Source organism: Solanum stenotomum, chromosome 12 (genome assembly GCF_019186545.1).
Source record: "Solanum stenotomum isolate F172 chromosome 12, ASM1918654v1, whole genome shotgun sequence".
NCBI classification, from domain to species: Eukaryota; Viridiplantae; Streptophyta; class Magnoliopsida; order Solanales; family Solanaceae; genus Solanum; species Solanum stenotomum.
This window is the reverse complement of record NC_064293.1, coordinates 46820418-46840411: the sequence shown is the minus strand read 5'-3', so window position 1 is coordinate 46840411 and position 19994 is coordinate 46820418. Positions and strand designations below refer to the sequence as shown.

At 33.2% G+C, this 19994-nt stretch overlaps 1 protein-coding gene across 1 annotated transcript; it reads left to right on the top strand.

Annotated features, from left to right (window-relative positions):
- The first annotated feature begins 12868 nt into the window (after positions 1 to 12868).
- On the top strand, positions 12869 to 15337 carry LOC125849014 (E3 ubiquitin-protein ligase SIRP1-like). The gene is made up of 2 exons (XM_049528987.1): positions 12869 to 13988; positions 14865 to 15337. The coding sequence occupies exons 1-2, from the start codon at positions 12897 to 12899 to the stop codon at positions 14937 to 14939; spliced, it is 1167 nt and encodes a 388-aa protein (XP_049384944.1). The 5' UTR covers positions 12869 to 12896; the 3' UTR covers positions 14940 to 15337.
- The last annotated feature ends 4657 nt before the right edge of the window (positions 15338 to 19994 follow it).

The window sequence follows — 19994 nt, the reverse complement described above, 5'->3', positions numbered from 1 at the left end:
GCTAAATACTATCCTAAACATGGTGTGATCATACATTTCTGGATAGTGAAGCTCCTAATGAAAGGACGAATTTCCAAATTTTAGAATCACTATATTCGATAATACAGAGTATATTAATTACTTATAAGTTTTTAACATCAATTTATTATTTAATTACAATAAATAAATATAATTTAATACAAAATTGTGATATGTAAGTTTTTATCCAAGTGTTTACACTAGCTCGCCGTCCTTCTAGGTATTTACATGTTTAAATTTGGTCAGTATATATTAGTTGAACTAATGTTTAAATTAAATTAAGTTCATAGTGAGGATAACAAAAAAGGAAAACAAAATATAAATCAAAGTCCTATTCAAGGTAGGCCATTGATGTGTTTGTCACGTAATCATCAATAGTTAGTCGACAAAAGTAAATATAAATTATGTCAATAATGACAATATAACAAAACAAACGAAAAATCAGAATTGGCCTTTGTAGGTGTATTAATTTTTAATTAATCACATGGTAAGCACTAAGCAAGTTATTATTCTAAGTTTTTCTCTAACATAAACGTAGGAATGAGGTTGTGACACGTGGCGATTGGAAACGTGAACAATGACTAGATTAGCCAGGAATCTAAGCGATTTGCTTTATTGGCTAATTGTGATTCACTAAATTGACTCTTTAATTTATTATTATAGAAAAAATATTTGTGTTAAGTTTCACAAGTACACCTTTCGTTTTGATTTATGTAAATTTATTTTGTTTATTAATCGGTTTCAAAAGGAATCATCCTGTGCAAATGAGAAATTTTTATAAATAGTCATCACAAAAATTATGATAAAACAACCATTTTGTATTATTTGTGATAAAACAATCATTTTATACCAATAGGTGTAATTGTTGGTAGGAAATAAAATAGAGGGAAAGTGAGATTTGGATAACACATAAGGCAAAAATGTATGTGTTCAGTGATGAAGTTAAAATTCCTCAAGGATACATAAATATCTTGTAGAAGGCAAATATGTGAAATGCTCAAATTAAAGTTTGAATTACATCCATTGGTTGACTAATATATCTTGATCGTAGAGAATATAAGCGGACTTTAAACCTAAATGGTAATTGCGAAGTGATTGAGACATGATAACATATACATGTATGTGTGATATGGATTGGCTTCAGTTTGAAAACAACTAACAAACAAAAAAATTAAATAATTTAAAGAGAGGAAGCTGCATAGGTGGATAAAATGGAAAAAATAATAGCCACCTCTCCCCACTTTGACTAGTGAATAGTGATGAGGAACTAACTATTATTTTCAAAAGTAAATAATATATAATCATTTTATAATAAACTTAATAAAGATATCAATAAATTAAGTATTAAAAAAATACGTTCTTCTTCCTCATTGAACCCTATGAATCGTTTTAGGAATTTGAATTCCATAAATTATTCATGAAGTTGAAATTTTAATATTTTTTTTATATTTTATTTTGAGTTAAGTTTATATGTGATAAATCATTTTTGAAGTTTAAACTTATATACATATTCAAAAATTATGTTCATGAGTTTGAATATCACCAAAATATATACTTGTCAATGTGAGAGAACTCAAGGAAATGATCTTTAAGTTCATGAAATTTACAACTAAGAATGTAAGGAATTTGTATGCTAGATATTTTTTTGGTCAAAATTTTGAACTTTAACATTGTATGCTTTCATATTTCTATGTTTCAATAATTAAAAGTGCTTACTTTTACTAAATTTATTTTTAAAGTATTGATAAAATTTAATAATTAATATTGATAAATATTTGATAGAGATTAAAAGTGCTTACTTTTACTAAATTAAAAGATCTAAACTACTCAAGTGATACTTAGAATTCAGTGCCTTGTTGGGTGAATGGTTGTGGAGAAGGCAAATTGAGGGTTGCAGCAATGTGTGTACGTATGAGCATATGAGTGTGTGTTTTGAGAGAGAGAGAGTTGACGTTGTACAATTTATTTCTTGAATCTCTATAGATGTATCGTGCTCCAGATCTAGATTATCCTTCACTGTGATGATCACAGACTACATATCATCTTCAGCACGAAATTATTGCTTGGTAGGTATCGTAAAACTAAATTAGGTATATTCACGGGATAATTTTGTCACTGGGATACAGATGATCTTAGTCGCTTTGCTGCACATTATAGGTTGATTTCATGCCGATGCAATCCATGCCCCAACACAAATGAAAACAAAGACATCAGGAGTAAAGAAAAATATCTAAAATCATTAAATATTAACTTACTCCTTGCAAGCCTTGTTATTCAGGACCTGATTCACTAATGGGGTACCATTGATGATCCATCTGTAACTAGACAATGCTAGAAAGGTACTCTTCGAAGCACTATCATAAAGAACGAATGCAAACTTTCACTTTTGTACACTTGAACATTTAGACTTTAGGCTCAATTTTAGTCTCTTTTTCCATGCTCGAATAATCTCAAAGATGATAACTTAGACGTAAACACAAGAGTCGATCATAAGGAGAAATCTTTCTGATAATGTCTTCTTCAAACTTCCCTAACTCTTGATATATAATTTAGATTGACGAGCAATTTGTTTTGCTCGAAACTGTTGTTCAACTTATATTCCTAAGATACTAGAACAAAACTTTGAAGAACTTGGTAAGACACAATAAAGTTTAAGAACATTTTCACAACTAGAAAAGTAAAACTAGTAGAGAAACTAGAATCAGAAACAGATTAGAAAAAATATACGAAATATTTTTTCTTAAAGAAAAATTGTTGTCAATCTGTGTTTAAAGAATCTTACTGATTCCAACAAACTTTGCAGAAATACCAAGTTACCAAACTTTAATGAACCAGTGAAGAACATAAATTAATTCACAAATCTAAAATCTGTAACACATACCAGAATCTGAAAAAACAGAGAGAAGATCAAGCCCACTGAATGCACAGTGTCCCCTTAAGGAAATTATTCCCCTCTAGTATCCGAAGTTTGATTTGGAATATGTCCTCCCAGAATAGAATGATCTGATACCCATAACGCTGGTGTCAGCGAGCCACTCAACGGCAGTAAAGTACACTTAGAATACTAGATTTAGTAGTAGAAGAAGAAGTCCAGAAATTGATTATTTTAAAGTGAGAGGAAATTCCTCAATTTATAGAAAACAGAGGGTATTGTGAAAAGGTTCTTATTGTGCCTTACCGGAAAGGTCACAAACCTTTGAAAAGTCATAATCTTTCAGAAATATCACCACCTTTCATAAAAGTCACAACTTTTCATAAAAATCACAATTTTTCATACAAGTCGCAACTTTTGATAAAAGTCACAACTCTTCATAATAGTCGCAACTTTTCATCAAAATCACAACTCTTCATAAAAAAAATCGCAACTCTTCATTTTCCATTCACACCATTTAAAACCCAACAGAAACTAGGCCCAAAGATCTTTAAATTTAATAGCTATTACACCCTCTAACTCTTCAAATGTTGGGAGATGTGCTTGTTTAAAATCATATCATATGTATAAAGCAAAAGGTAGAGCTAAACTTTCTACAAGTTAGAACTAAACTATTTGTTAACATTTTAAAATTTATTTATCCCTTCACCAACGATTATTTATTTATATAAATTAACTTGTATGCATTGACAGTGTAAAGTTTTTTTACACTATCAGGTAAGTTTAACGGCAATAGCCAAACCTAGTTAAACCTTTAATCTATTAAAATTTATTAATTTTTTTTTTCTCTCTCAAACTCCATAACGGTCGGAATTTTCTTTTGGAGAATTATTTTAAATTGTCCATAAAAGGTTATTATTACCTTTGATATTTTGGAGAATTATTTTAAATTTGTAGCAGATGTAATTTGTAATCTGAATATATTATAGATTCTTATGACTGATGTCATTATCGATCTCCGATCTCCAATCTCATCTGAACGTGGTTCTTCTGGATTCTTGGCTTACTCGCCAATCTTCCGAGGTTGTTTGCTGTTGTGGATGACATATTTCAAGGCCACATCTTAAGCAATAGTATGGGTTAAACAAGAATGCAAATGAAGTGATCAATGTTTACAGAACTTTGAGGGATATAGGTCCTTATCCTCCAGATCAGGTTGTGAAAGTTTGCATTCGTTCTTTATGATAGTGCTTCGAAGAGTACCTTTCTAGCATTGTCTAGTTACTGATGGTATTAGAACAAAAAAGCTCTTCCTTTATAAATTACAATTCATAATTTACTTGCTATAACCAACCCAATAAAAACATAAAATGGAATATACCAAGAAAGCGAATAGCATAAAATGGAATAAAAGAGAATAATAGCATTGTTTAGAGGATCTAAGAAAGCTCATAGAAATTATAGGTTGATTCAACATTTTTTCATGTAACTAGTTCTCTTGTTCAGTAGGAGGCTTAAAAGATCATAGAAGGTGGCTATGGATTCTAGCCGCTCTGTAGGTGTATTGGCCCCTTCGTTTGTCAATGGTATTTACTTTTTACCCAAAAAAACAACATAAAATGGACCTTAAGAGACAATGCGCACAAATGACACATGAAAGCCTTAAGATGGAGCACATAACTGATATAAACTGTGTTATTGATACCTCAAAAAATAATAACTAGTCTGAGAAGAAATGCTTGTCATTCTTTTTTTCCACATTTAGACAGGCATATATCCACCGGAGGGAGGAATATAAATGTTGAAGAGATAAGCTATAAGTTGTAGTAAAAGGTTTGAGAATGTAGTAGGTGAGCAACTAATCCTGTATCAACAACTACAATCAGTACTACAATACCTTTCCCTTCTAAGACCGATTTGCAGATGGCTTGCATGTACTTTACTTTAGGAATGTATAATATGACAGAGACAAGTATTAGAAAATGTTACCGCAAGAAGTGTGACAGATTTTAGCTGCTTGTGAATCAGATTTATAATGTTACTGCTTCAACCAAAACATATAACTTCATGTTGCAAAAGTAAGTGAAATGTAAATGACAGTTTTCTCAAGTTCCATAGACTGGTTGTGACATGAAACTCCAAACAAAGATCGTAACTTAGTTGGTAAATGATCTTGAAGCTTGAGAATGAATATTGCAGATCCAACCCCAGTTTTGAATTTGGTCTCAAGCATGACCTGTGAAAGCATGGTCAAAGACTCAAAATCAGTGTTACCTATGACCAAAATAAACATACCATTTCTTGCTCAGAATCAAGATAGGTTGTTGTCCTCATTTTTCCAGATAGGACCTGATAATTCAGTAAGTTACAATTCACTCATCTGCAGCATGCTGTAGAACATGACGATGAGTATAATGTTCAACGAAGATAAATGTTAGAATCAAACAAAAGATCATAATCCTTGACTATGTAAAAAGGAGCGCACATCTATCTCGACGTGGGCTTAAGTTTCTACACAAGAATAAACTCCGCCAAACAGTTACAAAGTGATGAAGCAAAAGAGAAAGCACCATCTATCACTCTTTTTCTTCAGTAAGAAACTTTGAGATTTTGTTTGTGAAAATTCTGAAAATTTGAATAAAAAATGTCAGGCATGACACACAAGCAAGATGGAATATGAAAGAAACTATTTTTGTGGCCTAGGAGACTTGGAAAAAGTCATTGTAATCTCTAATGTTTTCATGATTAATAAGAATTCTCTAAGATAATCTTGAAAACTGGATGAAAGAAATGAAGCTAATTAACTGAAACATGCAGTAGAAAAATTCAGCTCTTATTCACGTCAGGAATGAATGGCAGGAATAGTTTACTTTCTTTTGACTCCTCGTCCTGTGTACTTGTGCACTCCCCTAGAGCTTGTAATTTGCTATTCCAAATGTTAACAAGTTTCAGTTTCACACTTGACCTGAAGAGAGAAACATCAGGTCGTGTGAATTACTAACATATTTTATTGAGATAATATCAGAATGAGACCTAATCCTCCCAAGAAATTTGATAACATTACCTTTCATCAGAGAATACACCATCACCACAACTTGGGGTGGAAGATTGATCACATTAATGGGATGACTGCCGTGGAAGCTCCAAGCAGATAGCTTCTGCAGAATGATGCAGTCTCCTTACAACTCTAGTTTCTGCGTGATGGAAAAGAACAATAACTAGTTGCACACATTTTCTAACATCATTGACTATTAACACAAACAAGCACTCAAGGACTAATTACCTGGCTTGAGTGGCACATCATGAACAGTCTTAATATTCTTATTTCCTGTTGCCTTTCTTGAAAACTCACTCGTGGCAAATAACTTCTTCTTGCCATGGTAAAATGGCGGAGCTGATTGACTACTTCTACAATTGCTCTCACTGACAAAGTCACTTCCAGTCCAGATATTCGCGATAGTATCCTCAATAAAGAGAAGGGCAGAGCACCAATCGTACAAGTACCATTAAGAACCAACTAGTCACCACAATAGATTCTTGAAATACACATCAAAATACCTTTTATCAGATTAACACAGTTAGTATCAATGGTGCCAACAAAGGGATTTCAATGCTACACATCATTTCTGGCAAGTTGATTGCACATCTAACATGAAACAAAAATGAACAAGTGACATGTTATAATTGACAAACAAGAACCAGGGACATTTAATATCTCTATGAGCTAGCTAAAAGTACCTAAGTACCAATATGTATGTTCCAACTCAACTTTAGCTTAGAATAAATAATCAAAAAATATCTACATACAGTTGTGATCAACAAAAAATATATTTCATCTCTCTCTATTTATATATGTTTTGGGACGCGGTACAGATAAAGAAGGTATTTTATTGCAAATACGGCACCAACAATGCGATGTATATGAACATCATACAATAAAAGCAAAAACAAAATGTAAGCATCAATATTTTGTGTCGTGTACAACCATCCCAGTTTCCCCAATTACAAGTAAATCCACATAGTGATTCCACTAGACTTGAAAGGAAATGAAACAAACCGGGATAAAGCTTTAACCAAGCATAGTTGGCGGAGTATGACCTCTTGATTTGAAGTTTTCTGGATTCCGGAGTCTACTATAACTGACTTAATAGAATATGGTATTAAATAATCTTTTGTTTTTTGTTTTTTATTTTCTAATTAACGTGGATGGGGATTCTACATAGCCTTTAAGTTAACAAAAGAAGAAAGACTTTCCTAGATCTCATATTCCATCTGCCATAGACGCTTATAGAAGTGGAAATCCGACCTATATTTATTTCCAACTAAAGGTAAAGGCGCTTTTCGCTTCACCGGATCCAACGTCAATTGGTTACTGATTGGTAGTTCCTCATCGTGCATTGACTGACTCCTCGTGGGGTTGAAAATAGCACTCTGAAACCGGTGGGACAATAAATAAAAGGACATTTGTAAAAAGATACTAATGAACACAAACCGTCAAACAACCAATCAATTGAGTAATGCATGCAACCTTATATACTACGACAGCCATTCCAAGTTATGAATATAATAGTTGTCAGTCCAATATTTTGCAAAATGATTACCATATCTAATTTCTCTCCTCAGTATCAGTCCATCTCATGAGACACCATATCCTTCAGAAGAAGGTACAACTAAAATAATAAATTGAGCAGAACTTATGCCCATCAAAAAGCATTAGATCAATGTCAAAGAAACTAATACTTACCATTATCATTGACCTTAACATAACAGATTCCCATGCCTATAGAAAATGGAAACTGGGTTAAAGTTCAACTTAGGAGAACACAACTTATAAGAATAACAAACATAAAAAGAACAGTCCTACAAGAATGTAAATCTCATGGTAAAAAAGAAATAGTGTTGCGATATAAAAATATTCATTTGGAAAAAAAAAAAACTTTGAAACTAGAATGGAGCATCACACTAATAGAAGAAAAGGTATATATGTAACACAAAAGTCAACAATGGTGTATTTATATTGTTGATGTCCATGTATATCCACTATATAAAAGGAATTTCTGATTAGTTCAACGAATAGTAATGCTGAATTTGCAGATGTAGAATCTTCGATTTTAAATTATGTTCTTCTTGATCGAAGACGTATTGTAACACCCATATGCGTCGATCATGATCTATAGATTAATATAGCCGCTACTAAAATGAGACTTAAAATACATGAAGATCATGAGGGGAATTTATGATGAAAGGAAAGTACCAGAACAATTTTTCTTTTTCTTAATGAATTAAAAAGAATAATATCATGAAAATGGGAAGAGAAGTAGTACATTACTTAACAGACGAAAGCAAGGGAAAACAAATTCTTGAACATCCTTAACATGCACTGCCAGAATGACAACTTAACTTATTTTTAAAAAAGTACTTGAATTTTCTTGAAAAAAGCCAACAGGTTCTTGAAAATTTTCTTTTCTTGAATTTTCCTTAGAATATTAAGATAATAGATTTAGGGTTTAGGGTTTTGATCGGACATATTACCGAAATTTCATGCAAGAATTCCTTCGTTAATTAAGAAAAAGAATAATATAGGGGTGGCTCAATGCCCTTTAATAATGAGGTTAAAATTGCCTATTTGAACTGGTAAATACACGCGTAGTTGATACGCGAAAAAAAATAAATTACTACATACAAAATATATTATTTTTGTAAATTTTTATTCTACTACTTATATATTTTCTTAATAAAAAGAGTTAATTGTATTAATAATGTGAAATTTATTATCATCATATATAATTTATAGTATTATTTAATTTGTGTATTTTTCATAAATCGATTCAAAATATGAAATTTATGATTCAAAATTTTAAAAGTAAGTATAAGATTATAAAATAATAATTTATACATATTAAATAAATTTCTTATAAATTAAATATAAAATTTAGCTCAAAGAATTTGAATATCAAATGTATATTTATCTCTACTGGCCATAATTTCATTATAAATTTTGAAAATATTTAATTTTATTTTATTTAACTTAACCTAGTAAAATGACATTTTTTTTTTTTTGGTAAAAAATGAGTAAATAGCATATAACAAAACAGTTTACAGGGTCATAAGTTGTGGTTGTGCCATTACAGAAACAACCGAACTAGCGGAGGATGTATGTACAACCTGCCTAGCCGAACTAGTATTAGACATTAACCTACTGGAGTGGGACACAGCCTGCACTCTTCTACTATACAACTCTCCATTCTTGTCAGCCCGCAAAATATCCGTCAAGGATGCTGGAGAGTTCCAAAACAACATAGTGTTATTATTCACAGAAGTAGTAGTTATGGCGACAGCAGCTAAAGCATCCGCTAGTTTGTTTTGTTCCCTGTAAACATGACTAACCCGTGGATCACCCATCCTGCGGAGGAGGTACCTGCAATCAATTAACAAAGGAGAGTCATGAAACAGAGGGGAGTTTAACGTACAGGTGCACCAACTGTAATGAGTCAATGTTAATCTCCAGATGCATCATCTCATATTGCAATGCTAAGGTGAGTCCTAGCAACAGAGCCCGCATTTCCGTCTCAAGAGGCTTTGAAGTAGGACAAGTGCCTGTAAATCCAAGAATCCAATCTCCGACACTATTCCTAAAAACACCCCCTAAGGTTGATAAGCCTAAGGCAGAATCAAAACCACTATCTGTATTAAGCATAAAGTTGGAATTTGTAGGCGGGTTCCACTTGACATACATGTGCACAGAACTACGATTTGGTTTTGGATTCCCCGCCATGAACCAGTACTCACCTGTCACGTTTGCAATGGACGAAGGTGTTACCGAGAAACCTCTCGAAGATATATTTATTTCGTGCCAACCAAATAGTCCAGAGACAGAAGGAAAAGAAGGTTAAAGCGGATATGCGGTGAATAAATCTACCACCCAAAAGTGTTACAAAGCGAGACAACCAAATTGGAATTTCCAGCAAAGGAGAAGTACCCAGTGAATCAATTGGTTGAGTGATTCCTAACTCAGACCATAACGGCGCTAATTTAGGACATAAAAGGAACAAGTGAGCACATGTCTCTTCTACTCGCAAATCACAAAGCACACAAAGAGGAGATTGGATAATATTGAGAAAACTAGAGGTCGGCAGCCGTCCATGATTGAGAAGCCATAAAAATTGCTTAAGCTTAGGAGGAAGGTGCATTCCCCAGATCCAAGAGAAGTCGACATTGGTAGTTGAATTAGTTGCAACGTCTCTAAGTTAGTTAACTTCTTAAGTTCTGTAAAGCAAGACTTAGCTGAGAAGACGCCTGTCTCCGTGAAACCCCAAGAAATATGATCAAACGGGGAAAATAAACAGAGTCGATTGATGCTATGGGGTAATTCAAAAGATAGCTCATTAAGAGACTAGTTGCGAACTTGTCGCATATTAGCTACCGTTAATGTGGTTTCTCGTTCTGTCAGAGGTCCCTTAATGAGCATCCGCAGACTGACACCTGGGGTAAACCAAAGATCATGAAAGAGATTGATACGATCTCCTCTAGAAGGCCGCCATAGTAATCCATGTCTACAGTTGGCCCAGCCAAGTTTCAAAGTTTTTTAGGTATGAGAAGCAGTAGTAAGCCTAGTAGAGCGCGCTAAATATTTGTTGTAGAGAACCTTAGCCCAAAGGGAGTTTGGTGATTGGAAAAGTCTCCAAGCAGTTGACGCAATAAGAGCTTTATTTTTAGTGCGCAAATCTTGAATACCCAGTCCGCCACTATCTTTTGGTTGAGTAATACAAGACCATTTAAGAAGATGAAGCCTTTTATGGGTGGGGGTAGTTCCCCAGTAAAAGTTACGCTCACAGCGTTCCATCTGATCATTGATATGATCCGGGACTTTGATAAGCTGCATTACGTGGCTGGGAAGACTGTTAAAAGTAGATCGGATAAGAGTGGCTCTTCCCGCATCAGAAAGCAAGTTAACTTTCCAACCCGTCAAACGGCATTATTTGAAGTTCTCAAGTAGGAACTGAAGGTCATTCCGATCCAATTTGTTAACATAGATAGGGTACCCTAAATATTTCCCAAAACTTCTTCCCTCTGTCATATTGAAAAAAGAAAGAGCGAGCAATTTATTAGGAGCTGCAATATTTGAGGAGAAGAAAATTTTTAACGCAACAATAAATTAAATATTTTTTTTTTGTATATTTGAGTATTATTTTAGAGGTTTTCATGGTTTGTTTTGGAGTGATTATTGGTTAAAATTATAATCAAAACAGTCAGTATCTAAATATCTAAAATTAAATAAAAAATAACTACAGTTCGATTCGATTTAATTCGGGTATTTTAGTGTTTTCAATTTGAAAGCAATAAGTGTGATGAGAGCATACATCTTTCAATAAACACGGACACCTCGTACATGAACAATTCATATAAAAGCTATTGTAGATTCAATTAATCAATTAAACAATATTAGAGTTATTTTTACACAAATAAAGAAATTTAAATAGGCAATACTAAAATCATTATACACTAAAGATCAAAAGAATACTAATTTTTTATAGCAAAAAATAAAATGTAAACCTCAAGCTCAATCTACCCATGGAGGAGTACAACTAAATTATGTACCAAAAGCACTAACATGAGTTTTTATATTTTTATTTATGAATAATAAATAAATAATTATAAAATTTATGGTAACTCGATTCAATTTGGTTTATTTTAAAATAAAATTAAAATCAAATTAAACATTGTTGATTTTCTTAATCTAAAATCAAATTAAATATTAAATTTTAATATGTCTGATTCATTTTACGATACGATTTAATTTTTCAACCATAACGATAAGCAACCAAAAGTATTACAATCATTTTAAATGTTTAGATGCTATATATTTAAAATAATCAGTCATTTTTTAAATTGCAACGTTCATAATTTATAAACATAAAGAGTCATAAGTACATTTCCTTCAATTTCTTCTTCTTCTTCGATCAGATTTAAGGCACATCACCTTAACACTTAATAAATAAAATAGAGACCATTTTTGTTAGGATAATTATATCAAATGATTATTCAGTCAATTTAATTATAAAAAAATGGTTAATTCTTCTCCACCTTTATTGTCGTCGTCTTCTGCTACCAGTTTCTTCTTTTAGATTCTTTTTCCTCTTCTTCTTCCAGGTTTTTCTTCTTTGTAAAAATTCAATGTACCACGAATATGAATAGTTTTTAGAAAATTATGTATCAATAGACTTGAAACATAAAAAAAATCATATCAAATGTTTTGAGATAGTTTAGATGTAATTTTGAGTTGATTGAGATTGAATAATCAGTGTATATTTCAAGTATACTCAGAATATATTCTATGTATAGTTAAGTTATATTCAACTTTTAGAGTATGTATGATATATAATCAATATATAATTCATATATAGGTAAGTTATACCGTACAACGTATTTTCTATGATTTTTCACAAACTATATTATATGATCACAATATATCTCTTATGATTTTAGCTATTTTTATATAAACAAAAATATAATTATATTAATCATTTTATAATATACATTTGAAACTATCCAAATATAAATTTGTAAAAAGATTACAAAAGGACAGCAAATATCATGCATCTTCTCACTTGTTTTTATGGAATATAATACATAAACATGATTCTTAACTTGATTTCAGTGGATAACTATGCCCTCTAACTTTAAGTATGAACAAGTAGACACTTAAATTTGTATAAAATTGAATAATAGATACACATCTCCTATATGACATAATACATATAGGACGTAGGACATAAAATTTTTATGTAGGATGCCATGTAAAATATATATGTTTTTTTGTTCAATTTTATACAAATTTAAATAATTACTTGTGCACATTCAAAGCTAAAGATCATAGTTATAGACAGACGTCAAGTTAAGGCAATGTGTTTATGTATTACTATGTCTTTAAGTGAACAAGCAGAACAATGGAGCTTTAACTTAATTTGAGCTCCCCTTTTGTGTTGTTTACTTGTTTTCCAATTCAATGGCGGAAAATTATAGCCTTCAAAGTTTCCATTTACAGACAACCAATTTCAGCGAGAACGAAGTCGAACAGGAGGACACCTCATACTCCTTTTCTCCTTCTAACCTTACCTTCTTTATTCCCTCTTTTGATGATTTTGACTCGGGCCCCGAATCCGAATCCGCTGATTCGGAGTCCGACCGCTCCGACTTGATCGCAAACCCTAGTTCCTTCTTCTATGGCACTGAAGACCAAATGGACCTTGTAACCGATTTGTTCGACTCCCGAAATGACTACGTTACGGATCATCCCCGTGTTGTTCACAGCAATTCCAATGTTAGGGTTTTGCCAAACGGTGAAGAAGTAGAGCTTGAGTTTGAATTTGATGGACTTCGGGTCGTTGGGGTAGACTCCGAGTCCGATTCAGAAGATGTGGAGGTAATTTCGGGGGTTATTCACCAAATTGGTGATTCGAGAGTGCCGGATTTGTGGAGCTGTTTTCGGGTTGGTGATGAGGGGGATTTGGATGAAGATTCAGAGTGGGAAGAAGTTGAGAGGGTTGAAGGGAGGCGGGACAATATGAGTTATCTGATTGGACGAATGGAAGAAATTTCTGTTTCTTCTGATTTCTCTTCCGAAGAAGGAAATTTGGGTTTGGGTGAAGACGGAGAAGAGGGGCAAGTGAGGAATTTAGAATGGGAATTTCTGCTGGCGGTTAATGATTTCGAAAGGAGCCTTGAATTTCACAATGCTGTTATACTTCAAGATGACGGTGGGTTTGGTACTTTTGATTTTGTTGGAAGCCAAGAGAGGTTAAAGGGTAGTCCACCAGCAGCTAAATCTGTACTGGAAAATCTTCCTTTGCTGGTCGTGAGTGATGAAGATTTGAAAGGAAGCAATGCAGCTTGTGCAGTTTGCAAAGATGAGATTTTGTCAACGGAGAAAGTGACTAGGTTGCCTTGTTCTCACGATTACCATTGTGATTGTATTGTGCCATGGCTAAATATCCGTAATACATGTCCTGTTTGTCGCCACGAGTTGCCCACGGATGATGCTGATTATGAGAGGGAAAATGGAAGGAGTGCTGGTCCAGGACATGTTAATGATTTTCAGGTTAGATACAATTTTGAACCTGTGCTCTGACATTGCAAATTCTGTTCTGTTGACAGATTTCCTGGACATAGTACAAATCTCATTTTAGATGAGCATGTTGAAAATCTTTTCATATCATTTTCCTTTTTCTTCCTTACCTTTTTAGTTTTGGTGCTATATATGTAAAGTTGCCAATTTTATTCTATGAGTATCACATAGACAACTAGTTGGATTACCACTGAAAAATGATGAAAACTCTAAATCTCTGTATATTCAAAGGCTAGTAGTTTAGTACTATTTTGGAAATTTAGAGCTGGTTTTGTTTTCTCAATGAGATGGTGAAAGTGTACACCATAGAATTATGAGATTTTTTTCTTCTCCAGCTTGAAAATATTGGTTGCCGAATCATTATCTTGGTAATATGGTGGGGAAGCTTTTCAGAATCTTGACCTTAGTGTGTTCTAATATTTCTAATATATCTAGTTGTACTAAAGATTTTGCATCATATAGTGATGCAATATTCACATAATTATCAAATCTCTGGATTTGTAACTTGCAGCATGTTGTCTTCACGTGTGTTTATCATATATATCTACTTTCTTATCAAAACTTCTAGAGCCATTTAATTTCTGCTTTCTTTTGACAAGTAAAAGAATTTCATCACATTGGCTAAATTAGCACCAAAAGGGTGCTACCTCTACAAAGTGGATACAAAATACACCAGCTCCCTATACTTCCGGTAAGGAGCTAAAGAGTACAAATTAATTGTCTATATTGTGTATATATTTCAATTTTAGCTAACAGATATAAGCATTTCTATTTTATATATTACTGTTAAAACCTTGGGTTGAAGCATTTGTTGTTTCTCTCTTTCCGAACAATTCATAAAAATGCAAGCTGGAATCATGGTCCAACCCTTTTGGTGCTGCTTGCCAGTATCCTTCCTTACCAGCTGAAATAAGTTCCCTGTAGAGGCATGGGCATCATCAACTTTGTGTATATAAAGGAGCATATTCGATAACTGTGTCAAGAGACACACAACTAAATAAATGATTAGCATCTTCCAACTCTCTGGCACACATTAGCAGCTGTTAAACATAACCATACCCCTTATCTGGAGATAAAACCAAGCCAAACAAATATCATGAATAGCAGTCCAGCTGAAGCGAACCACCTTAAGAGATACTTTGTTTATTCAGATCTTCCCGGACCAGTTTATGCTGGTACTCTTAGCTATTTTTAATGCATTGTAGGCTGTAGCATTGCTTGATGAAGAAAGATCCACATTTACTTACCCCCATCTCAAAGAGTGACACTCATATGTTGTCTCTTATACCACTTATACAATATCAAATTATCAATAACTAAGATGATAGGGTATCAAATTTCCAATTATAACAGTTTCTCAATTTTTTATTGTGTCATGATGTGTTTGGTGTTGAGCTATTGCAACCTCCTTTACTGTTAGAATGAAAAGGAAAAATCATCTCATGATCTTAGGTACATGTCCATTATCATTTGAACAAGAAGCTCCTGATATATATTTTCAAGGACACAGGGTGCTTCTTTCTCACATCCTCCTGGGCGACTAGAACTGTCAAACCTCTAGGTCGGAAATAAAGGAAATACAAGTGTTTTTACCACGGGAGAAACCTGTCTCAGCAGTTGCCTGGAAGTTCTTTTCCTATCTGACCGGGTGGAAATTGTTCTGCTCGCTCTTTTCTTGAAATAGGAAATTTATTCTTAGTTTTTACAACTTCACAACCACATCTACTACTGGGAGTTGAGACACAAAGTAGGTGGATGTTTGTCCATTTCTTTTTCGATTAATATAAAAAAGTAGTTAAGTATGCTGTCAAGAACACAGTTCGTGAAATCTTTCTACCCAGAGATTAAGCCTACCTTATTTTGCAGTAACCATTGTCTTCTAGACTTCTTGATTTTGGCTTTTCTCATAACAAATCCAACATTAGGGGTTCTTTTTAGGTATATTTCACTCTAATTTTCACAGTTTCCAGAGTTACCTTCTCCCATATAACTTGGTAGAGATTATGTTGCTCACTCTTTACTTCCCATGAGATGTTACCTTCAGTTCGTGTGATTTCTTTCTACTCTTCACCTACTTTGTCTCAATTTCCAATCATAGTCGCCTGCATTATGTATCTACCCTAAATCATAGCTGTGATTATGAAGAAGTTGGACAAATTGAGAAGGCAGTACTTATCGATGGGAGGTAGATTGGTCTTGTTTGACAGCATACTTAGTTCTTTTTTCAAAATAATTAAAAGGCAGGTGATTAGGTGTCTTGTGAATGATAATCAGATCAGCTTATCCACCTATGGACAAGTACCACCTTCTCCAATCAAATAGTTTCTTTTCTCAAACATTTTTTAAGGTATAGGAAGAGATCTAGAAGGAAATTGGCCATAAAAATGTGGGATGTGCTAACTTGGTAGTTCACTATTGTCCTTACTTTGGAGTCCTCTGTCCTTTTAAATAAAATGGTAATAATTGTATTAGTAAACGACACAAAGGTGCTGTAATTTTCTGATCAAGTGAGCGAAGAATCAAAAGTATAGCCCTCTTATAATCTTTAGAGGGGCTATGTGAAATCTAATGAAGTTTATGCCTCATAGCATATTCCTTTTTATACAAGAATTGAAAGCGAAATAATAAGATATAATCTAACTTAATCCTCTGTACTGATTTTTGTTTGCCTTCAAAATATCAAGTTCCTTTATCTGGGCAAGTGAGGGTTGTTCAAATGGTTGAGCACCTTCACCATCAACCGTTAGGCTGAGGGTTCAAGTCAGTGGAGGGTAAGTGGGAACACTATTGATCCCCTCCTAGTGGGGCGGGGTGGGGAAAAAAGAAGAGGAGTTCCTTTATCTGCAAAACACCAACCAGATACAAGCTGGAATCATATGCCACCAGCTATTTCTTACTTTGTCCAACCTTATCTATACCAATGACTCCAAAGAGTTTATGTATATTCCTAGACATTGACCATTTGATTCCGGCAAAGTTGAGAAATGGCTGCCATAGCTGGTCAGTTATGGGGTGCCAAAAAAAAAAGAAGATGATTAGTATTAGTGGTTTCCGTTTGGCCTCCTCATAAATAACATCTGTTCATAAGGGTAACCCTCTTTTATGAAGGTTATCTTTAGTGAGGCAGGCCACCTTTGCCCCAATCCAAGAAAAATCATATCTTTAGTGGTCCCACATCATAAAAATAAATAGCAAGTTCATCTGAATTTCCTTTTGGGAAGAAAAGAAGCTCTCAGTGGCTCCATTGATAAAATTTTATCCAGTTAAGCCATCTTCTTTCAAAGGCCATCTCTTCTTAGGTTTAGGAGGAAGCCCCATATGATCAAGTGCCTTTTCTAAATTCAATTTTATAAGACCTGCATTTGTAATCTTACTTGACCATTGCCTAAACTTGACGAAAGGAGTCTCATATTGATGAACGTAATAGTGTTACTCGCATCTTACTGGACCAATGACCAACATTAGAACATTTTTTATTTCATTTTCATAAAAGGTAGGCTAAATTACGGTTAGCTGCATTCAACACCCAAGTTCTTTTTCGGCCAAGCTATTCAGATTGTGGTTGCTGGGTGACTCTGGTGAATGAATTTTTGGATGTAAATTTGCAATTTTCAGGCTGTACGTTACTGATTCCTTCCTTCCCTTGATCAAATATATTTTGAGTTAACCTAACCAAAAGTTGAAGTACCTAAAGTAGCCATACTTGTTTTCTGTCAAATCTTATTGGCATAATACATAATATGCCCTATTAACTTGGAGTCATTTTACATTTATGTTCTTCAACTTTGTGTGTAAGCAAGTAGACAATTAAATTTGTATAAAAGTTGAACAGATAGACACACATATCCTATATGGTGTCTTACGTGTATTATGTCACATAGGACTTGTGTGTCTACTTGTTCAACTTTATAAATGTTTCAAGTGTATATTTGTTGACACCCAAAGTTGGAGGGCATATTTGTGAAATAATGTCAAGTTAAAAGACACATTTATGTATTATGCCAATCTAATTTATCAGAGAATTTAATTAGATATTTTGTTCTCTTAAGTTATTTATGGGCTCTCCCGGTGATAATTTCGGTACTGTTTTGCGATTTATTTATGTTTTCATATTTTGGGTGGATTTGTCAACATCTTGACTCTTGAGAGACCATTTTGGAAGCCGAAATCATCCGTCTTTTTTGTGAATTCAAATATTAAAACCGCTCTCTGATGCAAATTAATTTATTAATCAATGTATAAAATGAATTGTAATAAAAGAGATTAATATTATAGAGTAGCTTTACACGGAAATATATAATCATACGGATAATAATCTAATATATGCCAAATTGTTGGTTAAACTTCTGTATCATTTATATCAGAGTATATGATTCGGATATTGCCAAAAGGGAGGGAAAAAAGAAAGAAAGAAGAAGAAGCAAAGATAAGAAGAAAAAGAAAAGTTTTTTAAAAAGAAAAGAGAGTCGAAAAAGCAAAATGTTTTTCAAATTACAGTATACGAGAGCTTTATTGAAGAAAAACACTTTCTGGCTACTTTATTTTGCTTTAAACGTTTTTCTTCACATCAACCAACATGTTTGCTGAAGCTTATTTCTTCTCAAATACGACTGCTTCTTTATTGAGATAATGCATGAATTTGGGTCAATTTTGAATCCATCAAAATAAACTGATCCGAAAAGTGAGTCATGACACAACTCATTCAACGTTTATACAAGAATAATTATGGAAAGTATTACAACTTTACTCGTGTGTTTCGATATAGTAAGGGAAAACAAATTATCCGCATTTGATGTTTGGATCAAGTTCCACATTCGAGCTCAACTAAATTTGAATTCGTTCTGAGAAAGTGGAGTCGAAATCAAGATTTTGATTAAGGATGAAAGAGTAGTCACTGTTCCACAACAACCTTAGTTAGTCTAATTAGGGTTAGTCTAATTTTTCTTGTTTGCTATTTGATGATATTCGAGGCTATACCTAGCTACTCTAAATCTTTGTCAGGCACAAGTAGAAGACAAAGAAAGTCACAGACAAGAGTAATATGTTCAGGAATTAATCCTGCTTCTCATTACTTTTGATCTAGCTTGATGACTTTTTGGTTACTAAACTAATTTCTTTTCTAAGTCAAGATATTTTCCACTTAAATAACTTGGCAACGTTTTTGCCCGTTAGTACTGTAGTTATAGTCATATACCACTGTCCCCAATAAATAAAATTTAGTTTTAGATTAGAAAAGGGATAAGAAAGAAAAAGAAGTAATAATATATCCCAAGCCGTCATTTAAAAATACTAGAGAGGTAAAGTCTGGCTCTTCAAATACCCACAGAGGCAAAGCAAACCAAGTAAAATCCTCTAGAAACCTAATACTATATGGTATGGGCTCTCTTGCAAGTGGCCTCTGGTTCAACATTCTACCCCTCTATTTTTGTCACTAGTGTATTTTTCAAAACAGTGGGGCACTGAAAATTATTTTTTCAATCATTGTGGGATTGAATATTTGTATGCGTGGGCAGTCTTTTTAAGTGCTACTTGTTCTATCTCAAAATACTTGTTATGTTTTATTTTTCAAATATCAAACTATATAAATTTTAATTAATAATTATTTTTTTTATCATATTATAATTAATAGTATTTTTCATACAATTTTAGATATGTAAATTATGGTTTTAAGATATAGAATTAATTTATGCAATTCAACACAAAAAAATAATCAATTAGACTCTCGAAAAATAAAACTTGACAATTAATATAGAACATACCAACGGAAAAAAGTAAAAAATCATTACAGAGTAGAGTCAAAATCCAGACCTCTTGGTTCATTTTAGAGGTCAGTAGATCAGAACAACACAACATAAATTTGTCATTTTTGTCCTTGTACTTCAAGGTTTTGCATAATATAAGCCCCAAGTTTATCAAACATGTTCAACTATTAATCAAGTAGCAACTTCATGACCCTAGTTACGAAGGTAGGCCTCAGCT